Raw genomic sequence first — 23,620 nt, 5'->3', positions numbered from 1 at the left:
AATATAACAGACAAGTGTTAATTCTAATATGACGTGCTTCTTTCGCTTTGTAAACAACACTGTGATAAAATTCTCGATATATCTATACTTAGCGCAGACTCCGTGGTGTACATAAAAATGGCTGTTACAATATACTTCCCACGTAAATCCACATGTATTGAAACCTATTTGTAAACCCTTTGCCGATTTTATTGTTTTAAAAATTGCAATTAAAAAAAGACAAAATCACTTTTATTCTTATTCAGATGCATAATAAAAAGAAGTAATGCACAAGAACTCGGAGAAACCAACAAAATAATAATAAAATACAATTCCGCGAAAGTCTATTAATGTTTTTGGCGCATTTATAAGTCATTTCAAAACATGACGTCATACAAATGAAAACGCTACAGTTGAAAGTTTTCTGTTACGTGAACCATTGAAATGTTGTTTACTATTGTATTAAAATTGATTATCAAGGTAGGTTTTGTTTGATTTTCTATTCTATTGCATTATTCGCATATTTACTGATTTCAGCAAGTCAACATGGCGGCTCCTTAGTTACGAAATGTCAACTTTGGATTTGACGGTAGCTTACGAGAAAACATGTAAATCAAAATGACAATTGTTGGTTTTGAGAATGAAACAAATTTTTATTTTAGCGGTTGTTCACGAAATAATCCATGCAAGCTACGGATTTATTAGAATGTTTGAGCTTTATCTAACAGGGAGTAAAAAAGAACAGCCGCACACACAGCTTTACCAACCCTCGCTTCAGTTTTTTTAATGATCATATTTGTCCTATTAGAATCGAAATAATTCATGGAAGCCATAGATTATTGGAAATTTACACATGGCCTGGGCCGTGATATTCGTTAATTTTATCCCTCGCTAACGCTCAGGATAAAATTCGAATATCACGGCCCAGGCCATGTGTAAATTTCCAATAATCTATGGCTTCCATGAATTATTTCTTAAACAATATGACCCCAACTGCTAAGATGGTCTGCCACTAAAACTGGTCGTCAAGATATAGTCTGCATGGTTAATAGTGATTGAATTGGGGATAAAATAAACAATCCCTCCCACATTATTATAATTGGAATTTGAGAATCTGAAAATTAGATAAGCCAGTCAATGTTTTGAAACAGGATTTTTATTTGAAGGACCCCTTTTTGTGTCGATTAACCAAGTGATGTTGGAAAAAGATTCTGTGCACATCTTATGATTACTGAGGAAATATTTGTATTACATTATATCAGAGACCTTTGTCTCTGATTATATGGTAGACAAAATCAGGATAAAATATTTGTGAAAGGAGCCACTTGATTTGTCTTTCTATGGCCGTGTCTATTAATAAATTGTGAAAATTTATTTAACATTTCAGCTTCAGCACAGGCACCTTTCTCCCGAAAATAACCTTTATAGCCTAAGATATCCAAATAGTATCGTGCACATGATTTTTTTCAGATAAGTGCCTTTGTTGAGTTGTCTTTCTTCTAATGAAATGAACACTTCAGTCTAAATAAAAAAATTATCTAAAAGGTGAAGGTCAGAGATGTCAGGATGCGGGGAATGAAAATGGCGGAGCTACATTTCGAGGCTCCACTTGCAAAATTTGAGAATGAGGAACTTGCAGAGTATAGTGATTTTCAAGGTGTAAGTGAAACAAGTAGCCTTTTAAACACGGACATGTCAACTGCTCATGAAGAAAGTGAACATTCTGAAAACTTCGCGGAAACGGTGTCTGAATCATTGGAAGACTTGGTGAATACATTTGATGAAAAAATCACAAAATGTTTCTGCAATTTCGAGGACAAAGTAGATCATATAGCTCCAGTTCAAGTTAGAACACAAGAGGAGGTAGTTAAAGATTGCCAGTAAGTATTTGCCACTAACAGATCAAGATTTATGACCAAAACAAAAAAAGACAACCTCATCAGACAACAGTTTGGGTGCTGTGGATCAGCAACTCTCATGATCATTGAGATTGTCATAAAATATAATAGGGACTATAATAGTTATGATTTCACAGCTTCAGGTTGGACAATAGCCCTGAGCAGCCCAAAATAATGCATAGGACATTTTAGAATGTTCATATGAGATGTTCATCAGGTTGGGAACAAATCCTCTACATGGTTATCCCTCTATAGAAGGATTATTCCTCTATACAAGTATAATCACCATATAGAGGGTTTGTTCCCAACCTGTTCATTTTCAACCTGCTAAAAATAATTATTTATGAATTTTAAAAGTCAAAACAGATCATGAATATGATTCTAGATTATGTATGTACTGATACAATGTAGATTCCTTCATTATTCTGAGCAACCCTCAAGGGTACAGTGGAATCTGTGAAGAGGAGATACATGTGTCACTTACATATTTTCAACGATATTAACAAGGACAAATTATCCTAGCCCCATGCCAACTCACAGGTAGTGATGGGACATCAGGAAGTCTTTTATTGGTGGAGGAGACCAAAGTACTTGGACACAGTGACTGCAGGAACAGACGAACTGAAGAGTTATCAGTCGATTGATCTACAGGTCAAAGTTGAGGGCAGCTTTGAACAACAGTGGCCCCAGAGTACCCATTTTAGTTTAAACACCAGTCTGGGTACCAAGGGCCACAAACCCACACTAGATTACTCCCTCTAAAATGTTATTTGGTTTGTTTGTCAATATGAGTTAGTTACATTGCCCTCTTATTTTTTTTAGATACATATTCTGATATTTCTGGTATTTAGATTTTTGTTCCTTATGGTGCCTGTATAAAGCAGGTATTTCATTTTCATTGAACTGGTTCACATTTTTATTCAGGGGCCAGTTGAAGGCCTCCTCTGGGTGAGGGATTTTCTCACCGTGCTGAAGATCCATCTGTGACCTTGCGCTGTTACCTCTATTTTGTCGGGTTGTTGTCTCTTTGACATATTCCATGGATACATACTTAATTTTATTTATTTGATAAATTTGTATTTATAAGAAATTAAATATACATGTATGAATATTAGAATTTGCTTAAAAAAAACCACAAAAAAACAACAACATGGAAATAGATTAAGTTTAATTGCTTGTTTAATTGGCTTCATTGTTATATTTGTTAAATTTAGAATTTGTTTAAGTTACAGTTGATTGTAATTTAGAATAAGAAAACTGGAATGATGATTATATATAGATGCATTTGATCTCACTTTTTGCAGTATAAATTGTCTTTAGTGGTTTTATAAAGAAAATAACAATTTTTAAAAGTAAACTACTTCATTGTATAATGTTGAAGGCAATACAGTGGAGTGAGTGGACTATTCATTTTGTGTTGGCTACTATCACATTTTAACTCAGCTGGTTGATCTACTTGTCTCATTGGCTATTATATAACATGCTCTATTAAATGATAAGAAAAAAAAATTCACATGTCAGTTATTTGTAACTCTATAATCAGGTTTTATCTTGTAAATTTGTTATGATTGACACTCCTTATATGCTAGAATGGGAGTATATCAAAGAGACATCAACCTGACTAGAAAGCAAATAACAGTGACCAATGTGTCTTCAATTGGATTCAGCTGGTCACTAGACAATGGCGTTGTTTCCGCAAATTGGCATTACTTTTCCAAGAAAAAAATTGACGTTTCCAGGAAAAAAAGTTTACTTTTCCGGAAAAAAGTAACTATTCCTGAAAAAATAAATTATTACTTTTCCGCAAATAATTAAGGAATACCTATTGATCGAAAGCAAAGCTATAATGAAAAATAGATATTTATTAAGTTAAAGGTCATCATAACATGAAAGTAAAATTCATCATTAAAATGTATGAAAACGTACGTTCAAAAGTCAGCACTAATCTGATATATCTTGATATGAGTTCATAAGTCAGTTCTGGCAGAATATTTGTACTCAACACGTCATGCAAAGTCAACAGTAGTACATTCACCTTTTACAAGTTTTGTATTTTGTTCAAGAAGGAAGTCCATCTTCTCCTTTTCATATTTCCGAACGGGTGCTTTTACAGTTAGAGTTCTCATCTTTATGTAAGATGTTGTCTTCAGTTTCAATAACACATCGACAAAGACAAATTAGGATGGCTAGCATGAAACTGCTCTTTCAAGTTGGCACGAAAAGACTTGGCACCATTCATTGTTCTCTTTTTCCTCGTGGTCAGGAGGTGATGCCCAAATGATTGGTGGAATCGAATTGCCATCTATATAAAATTCCAATATATAATCAGCAAACTTCATGCATTTATCAACAGATGGAGCATCGGCTATTAATTCAACAAAGCCTTCTTCAATCATGTCAGTTGGCAAGTAAGCCAAACCAAAGATTTCTCAATGAAGTTTACTGACTAATCCTTACCCGAGTCAACTAGTTATATCTAGTAAATTGTAGATATAAGATCAGGACATTTTCTTTATTAAAAAGATAAAATAAATAATTTATCTAATATATATTCAAATATTTATAATTTACCAGGTAAATTTCCGGAGAAGTAATAAATACAAATTACGGAAACGTATACTTTAAATTTGCGGAAATGTAGTATTGGGACTTGGGAAAATTAGCGGAAATGCAATAAGCCCCTAAACAATAATGTACATATAAACTGTTTCAGTGAAATGGACACAATACTAAAGTTCAAAACATATAAATGAACCAAAATTAAAAAAACGCACAAGACTAACAGAGGCTAGAAGTTCCTGACTTGAGAGCTTGGGGCAAAAATGTGGGTTTTAGTATTTCAGCACAAACATGGTTATAGTACGTATGTACAGGTAAACATGATAATTTCATAATTTTGCAGTTTTAAACTGTAGTGTAAAATTCATTACTTAAAAACAATATATAAATCAAGCAGATGCAATAATGATGTTTTTTTAAAACCACAATCAAAACAAAAATAATCTTAAAATTAATAGTTATTTTGGTACCGAAATATATCGGATCAGACATTGGTACCAGTGAATAGCTAATATCTGTATCGGAATCACCTACTGCATAATTTTTCACATTGTCCAATGGTCAAGCATATTCTGAATTATTGTATTTTGCATGTTAGGTAACACCATTGAAAAGTGTGTGGATAGTTATATCCTAATATAGGTTGACATTTAATTAGATTTATATTTTTATTTTATTTTGTGCCGGTCACAGAGTCATCATACAATCACAATTTGCAGATTTTCTGTTGTCATGGTTGTTTTATAATAGAAATGTAATTAAGAAAAATACTTCTAACAAATTGATTAAATAACATATTGAAGGTCTTGTAGGATTTCAGTTGGTGTGGTCTGTTGTTCATGTACATGAACCATCCAATATTTTGGTTATTATTCCTTTTATTTTTTTGTGTACAGATTGTATTGAAATGTTTGGAGCTGGATGTTTGAAACATGATTAATATTTTCTTTCAAGGCAAAGAGGCACATCTCTGCTGTTCTTGTACTATATCAAAATTAAAAAAATAAGAATGTGTCCAGTACACGGATGCCCAACTCGTACTATAATTTTCCATGTTCAGTGGACCATGAAATTGGGGTCAAAACTTTAATTTGGAATTAAAATTAGAAAGATCATATCATAGGGAACATGTGTACTAAGTTTCAAGTAGATGTGACTTTAACTTCATCAAAAACTACCTTGACCAAAAACTTTAACCTGAACTTCTCACTTTCATTTTCTATGTCAGTGGACCATGAAATTGGGGTAAAAACTATAATTTGGCATTAAAATTACAAAGATCATATCATGGGGAACATGTGTACTAAGTTTCAAGTGGATTGGACTTCAACTTCATCAAAAACTACCTTGACCAAAAACTTTAACCTGAAGTGGGACAAACGGTACCACAGACGAACGAACGGACGGATGGACGAAAGAATGGAAGCACAGACCAGAAAACATAATGCCCCTCTACTATCGTAGGTGGGGCATAAAATTAATCGAATAATGAGCAATAAATATTGATGGTAATTTTAATGGTTTAAGGGTGAAATGTACAATACAAATGTATCATGCATAATTAACAATAGTATTCCTCCATGTGAGGACAGTTTGAAAATGATAAAAGTATATAGGATTTATTTACTTAATCCTATCATGCTTATTAAATATGAACCCAATTATCTTGATTATGTATTTATAACATATTTGTAGTGGTTTGCATACTAGAACTGAAGAGTATTGATTGATAAGTGAGTCATACGGTCATGGATTCCAGTAAATTTTATTGACTGAATGTGATGCCAGGAGTATAGGATTCATTAAAACACTTTGTCTAGTGAAAGTATTGTTCAGACTGCTCCCATAGTGAAACTCAAACACAATGCATCAAAATAAAAATGTACTACATGTACTAGTTCTTTTGTATTTGCAAACTTATTTCAGTCATGGAATATATGCAATGATTAGATTATTTCTTGTTCATTACCAAAATGGAATTGTCTTAACATAAATAGTTTTACAAATGTACACCCTCTTTTATGGCTAGGAATACAAATATTTGATGCATCTGTTATGTTTTTTGTGCATTGATGTTTTATTATCATCCATTTGTATTGAGAATATACTCAGAATTATTTTCCCCAAACCTAAGCTGTGATGAAAACAAGTGTATTGATTTTCTGTTTATCTTATTGAAAATTTATGGATCTCCATTCTCCACTATAGTATATATATATTATTAATTGACAGATTTTGTAAGACCTTTCAATATCTTAATATGGTATCAACAATTATTTAAAAAGTAGAACAACAGTAAAATATCTGTATTGATTTTTTAAGGTAATTAAAATATTTTTAATCATAGTGTATAGTAAACACAAGGCGATTCAGACTTTGGCCAGTGTTAGTCAATTACTGAGAAACAGGGTATTTGCTTGCTGTTAAAGGTTGAAATGAATCATCCACACTCACCAGCATTTGTCATTGTTCATCACAGAAAAAAAAAATTAATTCAATGGTGTAGCTCATAAAATAATTAAAGCTTTAATTCAATTGTTGAAAAATGTTTATAAATTTATACCTTTTGTAATACTCTAGAATGCGTTCAAAGATTGTATACATTCATGTACCTTTATTTTATGACCAAAAAGTTAAAACTGATCATTGATGTTTATTTTTATAGACTGCTTGACATTGTACAGACATGTCTATTGTTTTAGACTGACAAAGATGGAAGTTTTTAACGACCTTGACTGGCTATACAGCCCTTTTAGACTGTATTTTGCCCTCTAGATACCTTTTTGTGGCTCGGTTGCTGTCTCATTGACGTACCCCACATCTCCTTATATTCCACTGAACATTAATCATATAGATTTATTTGAATGTTGGTTGTAAGAATTTCAAAAGGAAAAGTGTTATAACTACGTATACAAAGATCACATTTTAAATATAAAACATGAAATATAGGTTATTGTGACATATTCTCACACTGAAATTTTTTTGAGAGAACAAACAAATGCTTCTCTTGACAATCTAAACTGACTTGATATTAACTGCAATTTTGTAGCATTTTTTCTACACTTGATTATCAAACACATTTCATCAAAGCTATAATATTTCATTTAATCATTCACCAATCTGGTTTATGTACTTTTTATGCTCAATATCATCAGTAATGAAGCAGTAATATATCACATTAATCTATCTAGAAATATGACAATCAACAAATTCCATTAATTTTATTGCAGAATGTGGTGGACACTTACAGGGAATTATGGAAACATTTTACCAATAGACTGGTCAAAATCTTACGTCAAACAGATGAAAGAAAAGGTTTTACATTTAGAAGAAGGAAAAGTGAGTTACAATTTGTACTGTTTTCTTTCAGTCCTCTTTCTATTATTTTACTTTAGTACATTCATGTGACCTTCAACCAATGTGAAACAATTGAGACTTGGATGGAGAGTTGTCTCATTGGTACTCATACCACATCTTATATCAATTGACAGACATCTTTCTGCATAGAATAAGGATACACTTTTCTTACTGAATAGAATGGAAAAGAAGCAGCAACTTTCACTCTTTTATATATAAATTTAAGAAGATGTGGAATGATTGCCATTAAGACAACTATCCACAAGAGACCAAATTACGTTGATGTTAGCAACTGTTAGCCTTAAACAATTAGCAATTCAAGCAGTCTTCAATCTAAACATTTGAATCCACAAGCCCGAAGTTCAATTATACCAAATTTTTAGTTGGATTCTGTTGGCTTGTAGAGAAGAATTTTACAAGCCATGGCTGTAGGACTTGGGGTTTTAAGTGTGAAGACTGCAATTGGCGAAAGGCAGATTATTGCGGGATTTTTTTTTCAAATTACCATTATAATACATATGCAGTGTAATAACTTTTAACATCACACTATTTGTAACATGTATGTATGGGTAAATCACACTGTTTGTAACATGTATGTATGGGTAAATCACACTGTTTGTAACATGTATGTATGGGTAAATCACACTGTTTGTAACATGTATGTATGGGTAAATCACACTGTTTGTAACATGTATGTATGGGTAAATCACACTGTTTGTAACATGTATGTATGGGTAAATAAAATATTTTTCGTAATTGTTAATAATTGGATGATTGATTCATTGAACTTGAACCCGAAAAAGACAATATATATTTTTCTCTTTGCAGGCTAGTGAACCAATGAATTTAGATTTGTCAGATGATGATGAAATAGCACAGGCATTAGATATGCACAGTCTCATAGTATCTAGTCTACAGCATCCAGAAACAGAAGATTATGTAGCCACTGCTGAAGAGGTTATAAGTGAAATAGAATCTATGATGCAGGTAATCTGTCTTAAAATTGTTTTCTTTAATTAATTTGATCTCAAAGTAGATGAATAGTGGTCAGAAAGAACTACATACCAGCCAACTTAAAACACAATGAAATTCTACAAGAAAAATATATTGCTCCCGAAATTGAACTTTTCCCAAGTGGGACAATCCTGGTCAGCCAATCAAAGTCTGTGTAAGTGTTTATAATGATCATGTTGATAAGTCAATCAAAAATGGTTGTTTCTTGTGGTTATTGGTCAATGCAAACATATTCATCTGTCATGATCACAAATTTTAAAAGTAATACAAATTAATACAAAAAAACAGTCCCTTCTTTCCCATTAATAAAGAATTGAATTATACAAAAACAATCATGTGTTTGATCATATATTTTTAGGATGGACCTTTAAATGGAGATGAAACAGTAGATCCTACCACATTGAATGTAGTCCCAGTAGAGCCAGACAGAGATCCAGTCCCTGTTCTTCCCTGTTATACAGAAATAGGTAAGTGTCATACCTCTAGGAATATTTTCCTTTATGTCATAGAAAGAACATAGATTAACAAACATTTCTAAAACACATTTAAAACTATTTAAGGTACAATGTAGGTACAGACTTAAAAATATTACAAGTCATTCAATTAAAACAAACTCCAAGTTCAATAACGTACATTTTTTTTAAAATCAGATCATCTGCATTTTGTTGCAGACCGCTACCGGTACTTTATTTAAAAAATTCGTCCTGAACATTCATGAAATATTTGCCACTGGACATTAAGCAACTAACAATCGATCAACTATTTAATTGGATTAATAAATTTGTGTTTTTAAGGGATACTGACCAAGGTATTGATGTTGATGTAATTGATTTTTGAGGTCTTAAGTCAAACTGAGGTTAAGGATTGGAGTTCAAACTTGTCAATGCAAATACTTAAGTATACTTAATTTGCCATAAGAGTATGATTTTTACCTCTGAATAGGTTGTAGGTCTAGGAGTTGATCATCAATCTGAGTTCAAGGGGTTGGGTAAAATCTTAATAATGAAATCAATTTCATAAGAATAATATACATAAAATCAATGAAAAGAGGATAACCCCTATTGATTAAAGTTTAAGTTTGAATCAGACATGTCAGGAATCCTGGTCTGCAAAATATAAACGTAGAAGATGTGGTATGAGTGCCAATTAGACAACTCTCCATCCAAGTCACAATTTGTAAAAGAAAAGCTATTATGTGTCAAAGTACGGTCTTCAACACGGAGCCTTTGCTCACACTGAACAGTATGATTTAAAGGGTCTTAATAGCTTATAATTTGGAAAGAAATTTATTGAAGCCAGAAAAAGAAGTGTTGGGTAAAAGACTAAAATTGTGATTGGTCTTTGTCTACAGTTCCCTTATCATTGTATGCCTTTTATATTGTAGAATTAAAAGAAATGTCTTGTTCAGCTTTAAATGAAGTTTTAGCAGAATATGAAATTGTGATCAAAGAACTTTCAGAAATACTGATTCGTGAATTAGCCTTAAGAGATGAACTAGAATATGATAAAGAATTGAAAAATCAGTTTATTTCTCTGCTGCTGACAATCCAGAAGAAACGTAGAGATAATAACGTGGATAAAAAGAAGAAAAAAACAAAAAACAGCACTGTGAACAATCACTCTGATAATCCAGTCAGTACAGTAAGTATCTATTAAGTTTGCTGTTTCATTTTTTTACAACATTGAAAATTTACATTTTGCACAGTGTTCTCCACAGATATTTCATTTTTGTGAACAGAAAATACCATCTTGATTCTAAAAATTATAGCATCACATCTATAACACATGCTAAAAGGCCCAAGGAAAACACTGTTTGCATATATATACAATGGAACCTGCCTAATTTGACAGCTGAGTATTCCAACATACTGCTTTAATGCCTTTCATAGCAGAAAATACCTGAGTAATCAGACACCCTGCTTGATCTAACATTTTTTTCTGGTCTGTAAGTGTGTCAGATTAGGCAGGTTACACTGTACAGATGTGACAATATTTTTGTGTTTATTTAAATTTTTGATAACTTTTGCTAAATTTTCTTACTCTATTCATGCAACTCCTACCATTTCAATGCTGGTCTATATTTTTTTGCAGGCAATTTTAGCACACATACTAGATGTTCTAAGTGTGCATATTGTCAGGATAAATTTTATTGATCAGGTGCTTGACATATATACATGACATTAGTTCATTTTTACCTCCTTCAACGAAAACTGGTGAATGTAAAATGTAGGGATGCTTATTTGGCAACAGCAACGACATAAGCTGTTCGAATAGACCTTTATATTTCAGAAGGTAGAAGACAGCTGCAAACAAAACCCTGTAAAACCATGCAAGATTTACATCAGACAGAAAACCATGACTGACCTCATTTTAGATTAGTGATAAGTTTTCCATATCTCACATACTATAATCAAAAAGGTGCCTTCTTGATTAGTCTTCCTCATTAATTAATTGTAAGAATCGTAGGAACATGCAATTAACTACAATCCTTCACAACATTGTACAGTGCACTAAAAGTGGTAGAACATACAACAGAACACATATAAATGGGTAAACATATTCTAATTACTATGGTATTCATGAATAAATCGGTATTCTGTTTAAACTGTTAGAATTATTTTACTAGAGTTATTTTCATATTTAGTATAATAATTCAGCATTTTTTGTTATAGTTCTTGACAACAGTAATACCATACCATTCATTTGGAGGACCACCAACATCAGATCAGTTACAGATTTATATTAAGAGTAAGTCGACAGGATTTTATTGAAGGCACTTTATCATGAACAGTACTTGAGACAGCTACCCTAAAACATCCAAATAAATCGCTTCTCCTAGCACAGCCTGAAACGACCGCAGAGGCCAAATCCTAAACAGTTGGACCAAATTTGAACACAATATACAAGCTTGATACTGTCTGAATTTGGATTGAAATTCAATTTTTGACATAAAACGGGTTTCTGAAACAAAAGAAATGTGGTAAAAAATCTATTACTTTATACTGTGCAATTGAAGATTCTTCTTGAAACTTCAAAATTTGGAAAATAAAATATGGACCTCTTAAAAAAACTCAATCCCAGCCTTCTCTTCAGACAACAACGCAGACGACGACATCATACCATAATACAAACCCCTAAAACATCCAGAGATCAACACACAATCTTCAAAATTGATGGCTGTCTGTATAAAGTAAAATCACAAAAATACTGAACTCCCGAGAAAAATTCAAAACAGAAAGCCCCTAATCAAATTGCAAAAGCAAAGGATAAAACACATCAAACTAATGGACAACAACTGTCATATTCCTGACTTGGTACAGGCATTTTCAAATGTAGAAAATGGTGGATTGAACCTGGTTTTAAAGTGCTAAACCTCTCACTTTTATGACAGTCCCATCAAATTATGTATAATATGTCGGTCTGGTAATTTCGAGGTGGGAAAAAGTTATGAATAAATAAACAGATACATTCGAAGAATTATCAACACCAAATTTTCAAAATTACAAAAAGTATGTCTGCTGATTTTCCAGAAAATATATAGCACTTTTACCATATTTGATCCAATCTTCTGTTTACTATCTCAGTGATTTGGACACAAAATTTGATTGAATAACCCCACATTTATTTTCTTAAAATTCTTAAGGTTTTCAAGCTGCAATACTAACATGACAACTTGGTAGTTCAAAGTACATGTAGTTAAAATTATTTCTTTTGTATAGCACACTTCTTAATGGCTGAATTTGAAGATAAATGGCATTCTAATTACCACATATTTTATTTCAGTTCTGAAAGCTATAAATGCAGACAGTCCTACAGTTCCTACATTGTTAACAGATTATATACTTAAAGGTGAGTCTAGTGCAAAATAATGCATTATTATAGATGAAAGAATGGAGATTCTAATATGACGTGCTTCATTCGCTTTATGAATAAACCCATGCTCTAAATCCAATAAAATTTGTTTGCACATGCATGTATTGACTTTTACAGATAATGAATTTTATCAAATTGGCATTAATTTTATATATTTGATTAACTGAAAACATTTTCAACCTCTTAAATGATGCACTTTGTTGTTACTAATTCATTTATTATGACTGTAACGTGTTGCATATTGAAATTGACATATTTGACCTAGATACGACAACCGTTCATGCTGGCTGTTTGAAACATCTCCCTCTGAAAAATCACATTGCCAGTCGTTTGCTAGTTTACATACAAAAAAGGGAGGTTCATGGAAGAGTCTACACAAACGTTCTACACCTATACACATCGAACATAGAACTTACCTTAATTGTCCAAGTCAAAATAAAAATAATTGCTGCAAAATATTCTTTATTGTAGTTTTAACATGGGTAGGCATTATATTCGTGTTATTTTAGCCCTCACTATCGCTTGGGCAAAAATAATCACGAATGTAATGCCTATCCATGTTAAAACTACAATAAAGTATAGCTTGCATCAATTATTTCTTAAATAAACGTATCATCATGTATAAAAAGATAGGTACATCAATGACAGTTTTCCCTTTATACCCCCATATTGGTAATAATAAAAAAAAAAACATGTACTCTTAGGATTGAAAATAGTAAAATTTTACACTTTAGTTTGAGTGGAAGTTAGATGTAAATTCTGAAGCTGTTAATTTAGATGACATACCAGAGCAATATTTTTATAACACTTACACAACATAGTCAGATCTGCAGACCAGGGCTTCCAAAAAACATTTGAGCCAGCCGGACATTTTATATCTGATCCCGATTTTAATTCCTTAAGACTAAGTCACAAAACTCAATTATGGTAATCAGATGGTCATTCCAATGATAATGACATTAAATTAAAAAAACGATTTTAAACTTTACTTTGTTTTGGATGTTTGGATGTAAACTGTTAAATTGGCAGTGCATCATTTAAAGTGTGCACATCAGTGTGCTCATATCTGCCATAGACTCTTTATTTGTGCAAAATGACATGTCAAAAACTTCATTTTCGTTTTTAAAATCACGTTTTTCTAAAACCGGATGTTGACTTGACAATGGTAAAACATGGACCGTAAACGGATACGTAAAATCCGTGTACGTTTGCAAAGCATGACAAGTGAAGAAGCTCTTTCCATGTTATTTCTTCAACAAAATGCTTGAAATGAACGTTAAGATACAGGTATCAATGATAATTTTAGCATTTTGAAGAAATAAAGGATGCATAATTAAATTTCCCACCTCTGCACATGCGCACACGTGTTCTAGTTCATTCGACTTAGTTCTGACGATTTTTCATTTAAACCTTTTAAAAAATTTTATCAAATCAAGTAGATAAACTAATTTCTTATAATTTTAATCTTTTGGACTAAATCAATGAGCTACAAACTGCTGAAATGTAAGAGACTAATTGTGAATAGACCGATCAATTTATACGATGTCCGGTAATGAACATTGTTTACCTGTCACCTGAACAGGTAGATATCACCTGTCCAACAACTAATTAGCCTTGATTAAAATTAGAAAGTATTAAAGTAGGGGTTGTTTTGATAGTAATTAATCATCATGTCACTTTTATGACCGGAAATGTGTAGATGTTAAAGGCAAAAGGTTGGGTCAAAAAGATCGTGACTTAATTATGTTAAAATGACCGAAAAAACCTTGAAAACAAAAATGTATATGACCGTTTCATGCTTTGCCCAGCCGGACTTTTACCGGACATAAATCAAATGTCCGGAATATATGACCGTTTTGGAAGCCCTGCTGCAGACATGACTACAAAAATGAAACATTTATGAATTATCTCATTGATCAAATACTTATGTAATAATGTTTTCAAAAGTTGTAATTTTATCTTTTAACATGAAATCATATTGTTATATTCTTTTTCAGTTTTGTGTCCAACATAGAACAAATGGTTACCAAAGATATTACAGTTCCATAGCACATGCAAAATGTTTTTATTATTTAGTTGTGTGAATGTTTGTCAGCAGTATTTTATTTGTATATTTTGAAGGCAGCGCTTGAATAATTTGTGAGATACATCTCGTCTTAGTTCATAATCCATGACCAATCAAAATAGTGTTTTTTATTCTGTAAACCATATATATTACCAATGTCATTTCAACTGATCGGGCGGAGCTTACGTTTTAATTTGCATAAGAACAGTCTATTTGAAGATGTGTGTGATTATGATGATTGCTGTTATAATTGTTATTGATTTCTAATCACCTATCAGTGCCATCAAAGGAATTTATAAAAGAATGACTAGACACTTCATTGATGAGTTTATCCTAAAACACCTATCTATAGATGGAATGGTTTATTATGAGTGAAACGTTTAAACTCCGCCCAGTCAAGTGAAATAAATTGAGTAATAAACAAGATATGATAATCTTTAAAGCAAGATATAGTTCAGAATTAAACTTTAAAATTTTAACAGGCGATGAATTACTAATTTTACTTGCATTTGTCATATGACTTTGTTAAACAAACTTTATTCTACAAAAGTGTATTAAATTTCCTTCTGTGTTTAAGTTTTTTTTTATTATTTGTTAAATTATTTTAATACTTTAAGCATACAGTTTTTCAAGCATACAAATTTTCATTGTTTCAGGGGAAGTAATTGAAGGATAAATAATTATTATTCTGAAATCTCTATTTCAATGCTTAGAAACAGTTGATTAATAAAAATAATAGTGTTTTGAATGTGAAATATGATTTTGACAATGTATCCTTTAAAAATAAGAAGTGTTGGACATTTTAAAATATGATTGCTATATTTGAATAGATAGTCATATTCATGAAATCCACAAAGACTAGTGTCTCTCTCATGCTCTGTAGATTAAATAATTTTTCCTTTTATAAAAATCAAAAAAAATATTTACTGTGATATTGTCTTGTTTTATAGATCTTTTTCTATTCCCTCTTAATTTTTATGGTTTTATTAACGACAAAACACTGTCATTTATTAACAGTTTTTAGCAAAGAAAGATATTCTGATAAAATTTTTACATTTTACATTTGATTTAGGTTGAAGATTTACATTTCCTATTTATAGTTGTATTAAGTGACGAAAATAATTATTCTTTGAGGTGATGGTACCTACAAAGAGTATTTATGTTTTAATACATCAAGCATAGCCTTTTTGAAGGCAGTTAAAGACATCTGTCATAGTTGTAATGTGATCCAAGTATAGGCTCTTAGCCTCTTTGACAGTGAATTTGTCCATTGGCCAGCTCTTGTGTGCTACAGAAAGCAATGATTTTTATTTATTTTTTAAATCTGCATCACACATTTAATATACTATCTTATTATGATTGTGATAAATCTGTGAACTGTAAATTTACTTAGAAGTCAGTTAACTATATTTTCACAAGTCTTTTTATAATATATATTTTACATGAGGTAAAATCCCACCAATATTTCTAATAATCAAATATTCAGAATTTCTGAATTTGTCTCTTTTCTACCAGATCAAATATACACCGATTTATTAGGCTTTAGATACTTATGATTTACATTTGTTTATATTCTCTTTTTATGACCTACAGTGTAATTTTTTTTAAATCATTTGATGTTATTTTTTATTAAACCTAAATATGACGTGATGAACATTGCTGTAATTAAACCAGCTTCATAATTTTTGCTTGAAATGATCTGCAATATGCACCAGAATTATACTAAGTTTCATATTATTGAGATAATTAAAAAATAATTGGATAACTAATAAATGCATATACAGTTCTTGATTCATACCATTGAGAGTTGAAAATAAGCAATTATTCATACTAAAATTATTATTTTTATACGACCGCAAATTTTGAAAAAATTTTCGTCGTATATTGCTATCACGTTGGCGTCGGCGTCGTCGTCGTCGTCGTCGTCCGGCGTCCGAATACTTTTAGTTTTCGCACTCTAACTTTAGTAAAAGTGAATGGAAATCTATGAAATTTTAACACAAGGTTTATGACCACAAAAGAAAGGTTGGTATTGATTTTGGGAGTTTTGGTCCCAACATTTTAGGAATTAGGGGCCAAAAAGGGCCCAAATAAGCATTTTCTTGGTTTTCGCACTATAACTTTAGTTTAAGTTAATAGAAATCTATGAAATTTTGACACAAGGTTTATGACCACAAAAGAACGGTTGGGATTGATTTTGGGAGTTTTGGTCTCAACAGTTTAGGAATTAGGGGCCAAAAAAGGGCCCAAATAAGCATTATTCTTGGTTTTCGCACAATAACATTAGTTTAAGTAAATAGAAATCAATGAAATTTAAACACAATGTTAATGACTACAAAAGGAAGGTTGGTATTGATTTTGGGAGTTTAGGTCCCAACAGTTTAGGAATTAGGGGCCAAAAAGGGACCCAAATAAGCATTTTTCTTGGTTTTCGCACCATAACGTTAGTATAAGTAAATAGAAATCTATGAAATTTAAACACAAGGTTTATGACCATAAAAGAAAGGTTGGGTTTGATTTTGGGAGTTTTGGTCCCAACATAATAAGGGGCCCAAAGGGTCCAAAATTAAACTTTTGTTTGATTTCATCAAAATTGAATAATTGGGGTTCTTTGATATGCTGAATCTAACTGTCATGACTGTGTATGTAGATTCTTAACTTTTGGTCCCGTTTTCAAATTGGTCTACATTAAGGTCCAAAGGGTCCAAAATTAAACTTAGTTTGATTTTGACAAAAAATGAATCAGTTAGGTTCTTTGATATGCTGAATCTAAAAATGTACTTAGATTCTTGATTATTGGCCCAGTTTTCAAGTTGGTCCAAATCGGGGTCCAAAATTAAACTTTGTTTGATTTCATCAAAAATTGAATAAATGGGGTTCTTTGATATACCAAATCTAACTGTGTATGTAGATTCTTCATTTTTGGTCCTGTTTTCAAATTGGTCTACACTAAAGTCCAAAGGGTCCAAAATTAAACTTAGTCTGATTTTAACAAAAATTGAAATCTTGAAGTTCTTTGATATGCTGAATCCAAAAATGTACTTAGATTTTTTATTATGGGCCCAGTTTTCAAGTTGGTCCAAATCAGGATCTAAAATTATTATATTAAGTATTGTGCAATAGCAAGTCTTTTCAATTGCACAGTATTGCGCAATGGCAAGAAATATCTAATTGCACAATATTGTGAAATATCAAATTTTTTTTTAATTAGAGTTATCTTTCTTTGTCCAGAATAGTAAGCAAGAAATATCTAATTGCAAAATATTGTGCAATAGCAAGATTTTTTTTTAATTGGAGTTATCTTTCTTTGTCCAGAATCAACTTAAATCTTTGTTATATACAATATACAATGTATATTCACTTTTTACTACCAACTGATAAATTAAAATAATCTTTACCATTCAGTGATAACAAGCAGTTTTTTTACATCTTAATATTTTATGATGTATTTAAATGAGTAGTTATTGTTGCAAACTCCATTAGAAATTTTAATTGAGATTAGTTTTGGAATAAGGGAAAGGGGGATGTGATTAAAAAAATTGGGTTCAATTTTTCTCATTTGAAATTTCATAAATAAAAAAGAAAATTTCTTCAAACATTTTTTTGAGAGGATTAATATTCAACAGCATAGTGAATTGCTCTAAGAGAAACAAAAATTTTAAGTTCATTAGAACACATTCATTCTGTGTCAGAAACCTATGCTGTGTCAACTATTTAATCACAATCCAAATTTAGAGCTGAATCCAGCTTGAATGTTGTGTCCATACTTGCCCTAACCGTTCAGGGTTCAACCTCTGCGGTCGTATAAAGCTACGCCCTGCGGAGCATCTGGTTTTCGCTTGTTATTAAAGGCTAAATCCTTTGGAATTTTTTTTCAATGGCCTCTTTTTATTTGCAGTTTTAAGCATCATATTGAGTACTGTATACATGGAAATTTTTTTAGCCATGTTATTTTCAGGAAGTTCAATTGCAATTTTTACTCATGGATTTTATTTTCATGTCTGTACATAAAATGATTCGTCTTTTATTATTCTAAGGTTTACATTTTTAATTTTTTATGCCTGAAAGAGATGAAAGTATTGATTTTGATAACCAAGAAAATTAGCCATCTTTTTGTCATTCAATTTATCTGGCAAGTAAAATTTTTTAAATATACTTTTCAATTTTTTATTCATAGAACTTTAATTAAACTAGATAAGAAGACAGTAGTTGTAGTACACTGTGCTGATGTATACATATTTCTAATTAGCTTTGTATGTGATAAAAGTTTTTGTTTTGTACAGATGGAAGTGTTAATAATCTCATGAGAAATCTCTCATAAAGTTTATCATTGTTAATGTTTACTCAGTCATGCCAGTAAGCTGAAACCAATGGTTGTTAGCTTTATTTATGTGTATATATATGGGCAATGTGCAAATATGACTTACATAGTGTAATATTTACTGTATATTTTGTCTTGTTTTAAAAAGTATTATATATCTTTTCATGTATTTGTGAGTGTCTACTTGCTTTTAAATACCCTGTCGGAAGTGAACTTTTGAACTCAACTCACTCCAATCATTAATTTCCTTACCTACTACTATGGTAGAAATACCAATCTAATTATCAAGTTTATAAAGTTATTTGCGGCACGAAACCATGCAACAGATAAGGTTACAATCTATCCTAAAGTTAAGAAACCATTCAAGTTAAATATGCAGATGTTAAATGTTTTCTAATGGTTTAAAGCCAATACTATTTTAATCAGAGATATATGGAATATGTTTTAAAATCTTAGAATATGGAAATTTTGTTTTATTCATTACACATTTACAACTATTTAATAATAATATAAAAAAAAATCTAAATAAGAAGTTCCATTTTAGCAGCAATGTCTGTCTCAGTTTGATAACTTTCATGGCTAGTAAGGAACACTACATATAGAATGCAGTAACTGTAAATACCATTATATATCTGTTGTGATTTTGTAAGGAAAGTTTTTATCATTGAATCCAGTCACAGTCTTCAAAATCTATTGCAACAATTTTACAATAATACTAGGTTTAATTTGTGATATGAATATAATTATCCAATTTATATTTATCTAAGAAATTACAGTGTAAAAAGATTGATACTTGTATAGAGAGAAATCTGCTGTTATTTATGCACATCGTGGTAGACTCAAACAAGAAGTTTCTACAATAATTTTTGCATACTTTTGAGCTTTAATATCTCAAACAGTCTGATATGAATTAAGACAAAAATAATGTAATTGTTTACACTAACAATGTATTTATTGGCTATTCTGACAATAATTTCTTTTAACCGGTAAATAGTCTTTATCAGACAATTAAGTAGAAATACCGGAATTGTCTATAATTTATAAAGTAAATATGAGATATAATAATATCCAATAACAAATTTGAAAAATTTGCTTTCCTAGTATGTGAATTAAAAGATTGCAGCTCAATCACTGCCCATTAGTATACCAAAGTCTCATGCTTAACACAAGAAAAAATACTAAACTATTGATAACTCTAAATAGCGTGGAAGTAGCAAAACTCTGTTGATGTAAAATAACAAAAATGACACAATTCATTGTCATATTGACAAACTGGTATAACTAAACTATATCAATTTGCAGGGTATGAAACGTTTATAGTTAGTATGTTAACATATAATTCTGCCAATTATATTGATGTCTTATTTGTGTTTTGTGATTAACAGTAATATTAAAATGCTGAATGAAACTAGTATTTTTTTTATATGATCATCATTGGATAACTGAAAGGTCAAGTTTATGCTTGTTTTATCTCAGCATCAACAATTGCTTCATGTTTGCTATTTTAACAAGAACCACATACAAAGACAAGGATGATTTGCTGTTTAAAGTCCAACTATAAATTAAATGCATATACATTGTATAAATGAGGACCTGTTAATGTAATATGAATATTAACCCTGCTTTGTACTAGACTGACATACTGAGCTGGATTTTTAACGCGCTAGTTCATATGGTAACAGTCTAATGGAAGTTTGTTTGTCATCTGTACCCACAAAATCCACGAAAATTTGTATCCAACGAATAATAATGAATCCACAGTACCAGTATATATACTAGGGAAAGTGGCATAACCCTTGAGAACCATCTCGAAGGTGCAGAAACTAAAAAGAAAAAAACCCACAAGACATACACATACTGAAATGTCTCACCTGATCCTCTGATCAGGATTGAGTTGATTTTGAAAAAACTTTGTGATAAAGGTTTTATTACTAATATCACATAAACTTAACGTTAACCATGATCCATGCTAATCAGATCAACCAAAAATAGGTAACATTTTTTGCTAACAGAAGCAGACCAAACCACAAAACCTTCACATTGACATTGAAATCAATATACTTTGAATGTGAGGTCAAATTGAGATGATGCCTGGCAAACAGACATGTACACCTTTCAATAATTCCATACCCCAAATATAGATAAATCACTTTTAACCTTGATCACTGATGCACTATGTCAAACGACAGACTGAAACTTCGTACATGGGATATTACAGAATTATTTTGACTTTGAGGACGTAGATCAAGGTCACATTAAGGTCAAAACGATATGTAACACACTGCCATATAGTAATCAACTTTACACCAAAAATCGCAAGACAATAACAAAGTTTAAATTTAAGTCCATACAGGGGTGAACAAGAACATAAGGAAAATACTGGTAACACCATTGTCTCCAATATTCAAACTCACATTTAAAAGCAATCACTCCTATAAAGAGTCTACTAACAATTTCCAAAGTGTAAGAGAAATGAAGGAAAATAAGCTGCACATACTAGGGATAAGTGAATGCAGATGGAAAGGGTTTGGCAAAAACCTGACTAATAAAGGAGAAACAATCATATGCTCTGGAAGATAAGACGACAAACACCAGAGAGAAATTGCCTTCCTCCTCAGCAAAGCGTCTACAAAATCACTCATTGAGTACAATTAGTCAATGAAAGTATAATGACAGCAAGACTGAGTACAAAACCTATCAATACATCAATCATTCTAGTCTATTCTTCAACAAATGAAGTTGATAAAGAAATACAGTTGGAATTCTATGAAATGCTCCAAGCTGAGATAGAGAAAATCCTCAAAAAAGACATAATAATCATCATGAGAAATTTCAATGCTAAAGTGTGACATAACAGAAATTTGGAGAGAATAATGGAAAACATGGAAGTGGAATTTGAGAGAATATAATGAAAAACATGGAAGTGGAATCATGAACGAAAACGGAGAATATCAAGTAGACTTGTTGAAGCAATGGCGAAAAAGGTTGTAAAGGCTGCTTCAGAGCAAAGGATGGATGATGTTTATCAAACCACAAAGAAACTGTGTGACCACAAAAAACACCAACATGCCAGTAAAAGACAAACAAGGTCATCTAATAACATTGGAGAGAGAACAAGAGAGTAGATGGAATGAACATTTCAAAGAAGTATTAATATGACAGAACAGGAAACAGACCCATCGCAGAACACGATCTTCAATTAAACATAGAAAATTCCATTACCATCAGATTATTTGAGCAGTTAAGAGCCTTAAAACAATAAAGCCCCGGAAACGATAAGCTATCATCAGAACTATTTAAATAAGATCCCGCCTTAACAGTGAACGTTCTACACACACTATTTAAAAAGACTTGGCAAAATATGAAGATACCTAAACTAGAGGCTCTAAAGAGCCTGTGTCGCTCACCTTGGTATATGTGAATATTAAACAAAGGAAGCAGATGGATTCATGACAAAATTGTGTTTAGGTGATGGTGATGTGTTTGTACATCTTACTTTACTGAACATTCTTGCTCCTTACAATTATCTCTATCTATAATGATCTTGGCCCAGTAGTTTCAGTGGAAAATGTTAGTAAAAATTTACAAATTTTATGAAAATTGTTAAAAATTGACTATAAAGGACAATAACTCCTTAGGGGGTCAACTGACCATTTTTGTCATGTTTGACTTATCTTTAGGTCTTACTTTGCTGTACATTATTGCTGTTTACAGTTTATCTCTATCTATAATAATATTCAAGATAATAACAAAAAACGTCAAAATTTTCTTAAAATTACCAATTATGGGGCAGTAACCCAACAACCGGTTGTCGAATCCATCTGAAAATTTCAGGGCAGATAGATCTTGACATGATAAACAATTTCACTCCGTCAGATTTGCTCTAAATGCTTTGATTTTTGAGTTATAAGCCAAAAACTGCATTTTACCCCTATGTCCTATATTTAGCCGTGGCAGCCATCTTGGTTGGATGGCCGGGTCACCGGACACATTTTTTAAACTACATACCCCAAAGATGATTGTGGCCAAGTTTGGATTAATTTAGCCCAGTAGTTTCAGAGGAGAAGATTTTTGTTAAAGATTACTAAGATTTACGAAAAATGGTTAAAAATTGACTATAAAGGGCAATAACTCCTTAAGGGGTCAACTGACCATTTCGGTCATGTTGACTTATTTGTAAATCTTACTTTGCTGAACATTATTGCTGTTTACAGTTTATCTCTATCTATAATAATATTCAAGATAATAACCAAAAACAGCAAAATTTCCATAAAATTACCAATTCAGGGGCAGCAACCCATCAACGGGTTGTCCGATTCATCTGAAAATTTCTGGGCAGATAGATCTTGACCTGATAAACAATTTTACCCCATGTCAGATTTGCTCTAAATGCTTTGGTTTTTGAGTTATAAGCCAAAAACTGCATTTTACCCCTATGTTCTATTTTTAGCCATGGCGGCCATCTTGGTTGGTTGTCCGGGTCACCGGACACATTTTTTAAACTAGATACCCCAATGATGATTGTGGCCAAGTTTGATTAAATTTGGCTCAGTA

At 31.5% G+C, this 23,620-nt stretch overlaps 1 protein-coding gene across 1 annotated transcript; it reads left to right on the top strand.

The window, feature by feature from the left end:
- Positions 1-1,520: 1,520 nt before the first annotated feature.
- On the top strand, positions 1,521-20,478 carry LOC143068359 (fasciculation and elongation protein zeta-2-like). The gene is made up of 8 exons (XM_076242353.1): positions 1,521-1,859; positions 7,667-7,775; positions 8,622-8,780; positions 9,166-9,274; positions 10,192-10,448; positions 11,480-11,555; positions 12,591-12,656; positions 14,678-20,478. The coding sequence occupies exons 1-8, from the start codon at positions 1,546-1,548 to the stop codon at positions 14,692-14,694; spliced, it is 1,107 nt and encodes a 368-aa protein (XP_076098468.1). The 5' UTR covers positions 1,521-1,545; the 3' UTR covers positions 14,695-20,478.
- Positions 20,479-23,620: the final 3,142 nt, after the last annotated feature.

This window comes from Mytilus galloprovincialis, chromosome 3 (genome assembly GCF_965363235.1).
Source record: "Mytilus galloprovincialis chromosome 3, xbMytGall1.hap1.1, whole genome shotgun sequence".
Taxonomy (NCBI): domain Eukaryota; kingdom Metazoa; phylum Mollusca; class Bivalvia; order Mytilida; family Mytilidae; genus Mytilus; species Mytilus galloprovincialis.
This window is presented reverse-complemented; position numbering and strand designations above follow the sequence as displayed.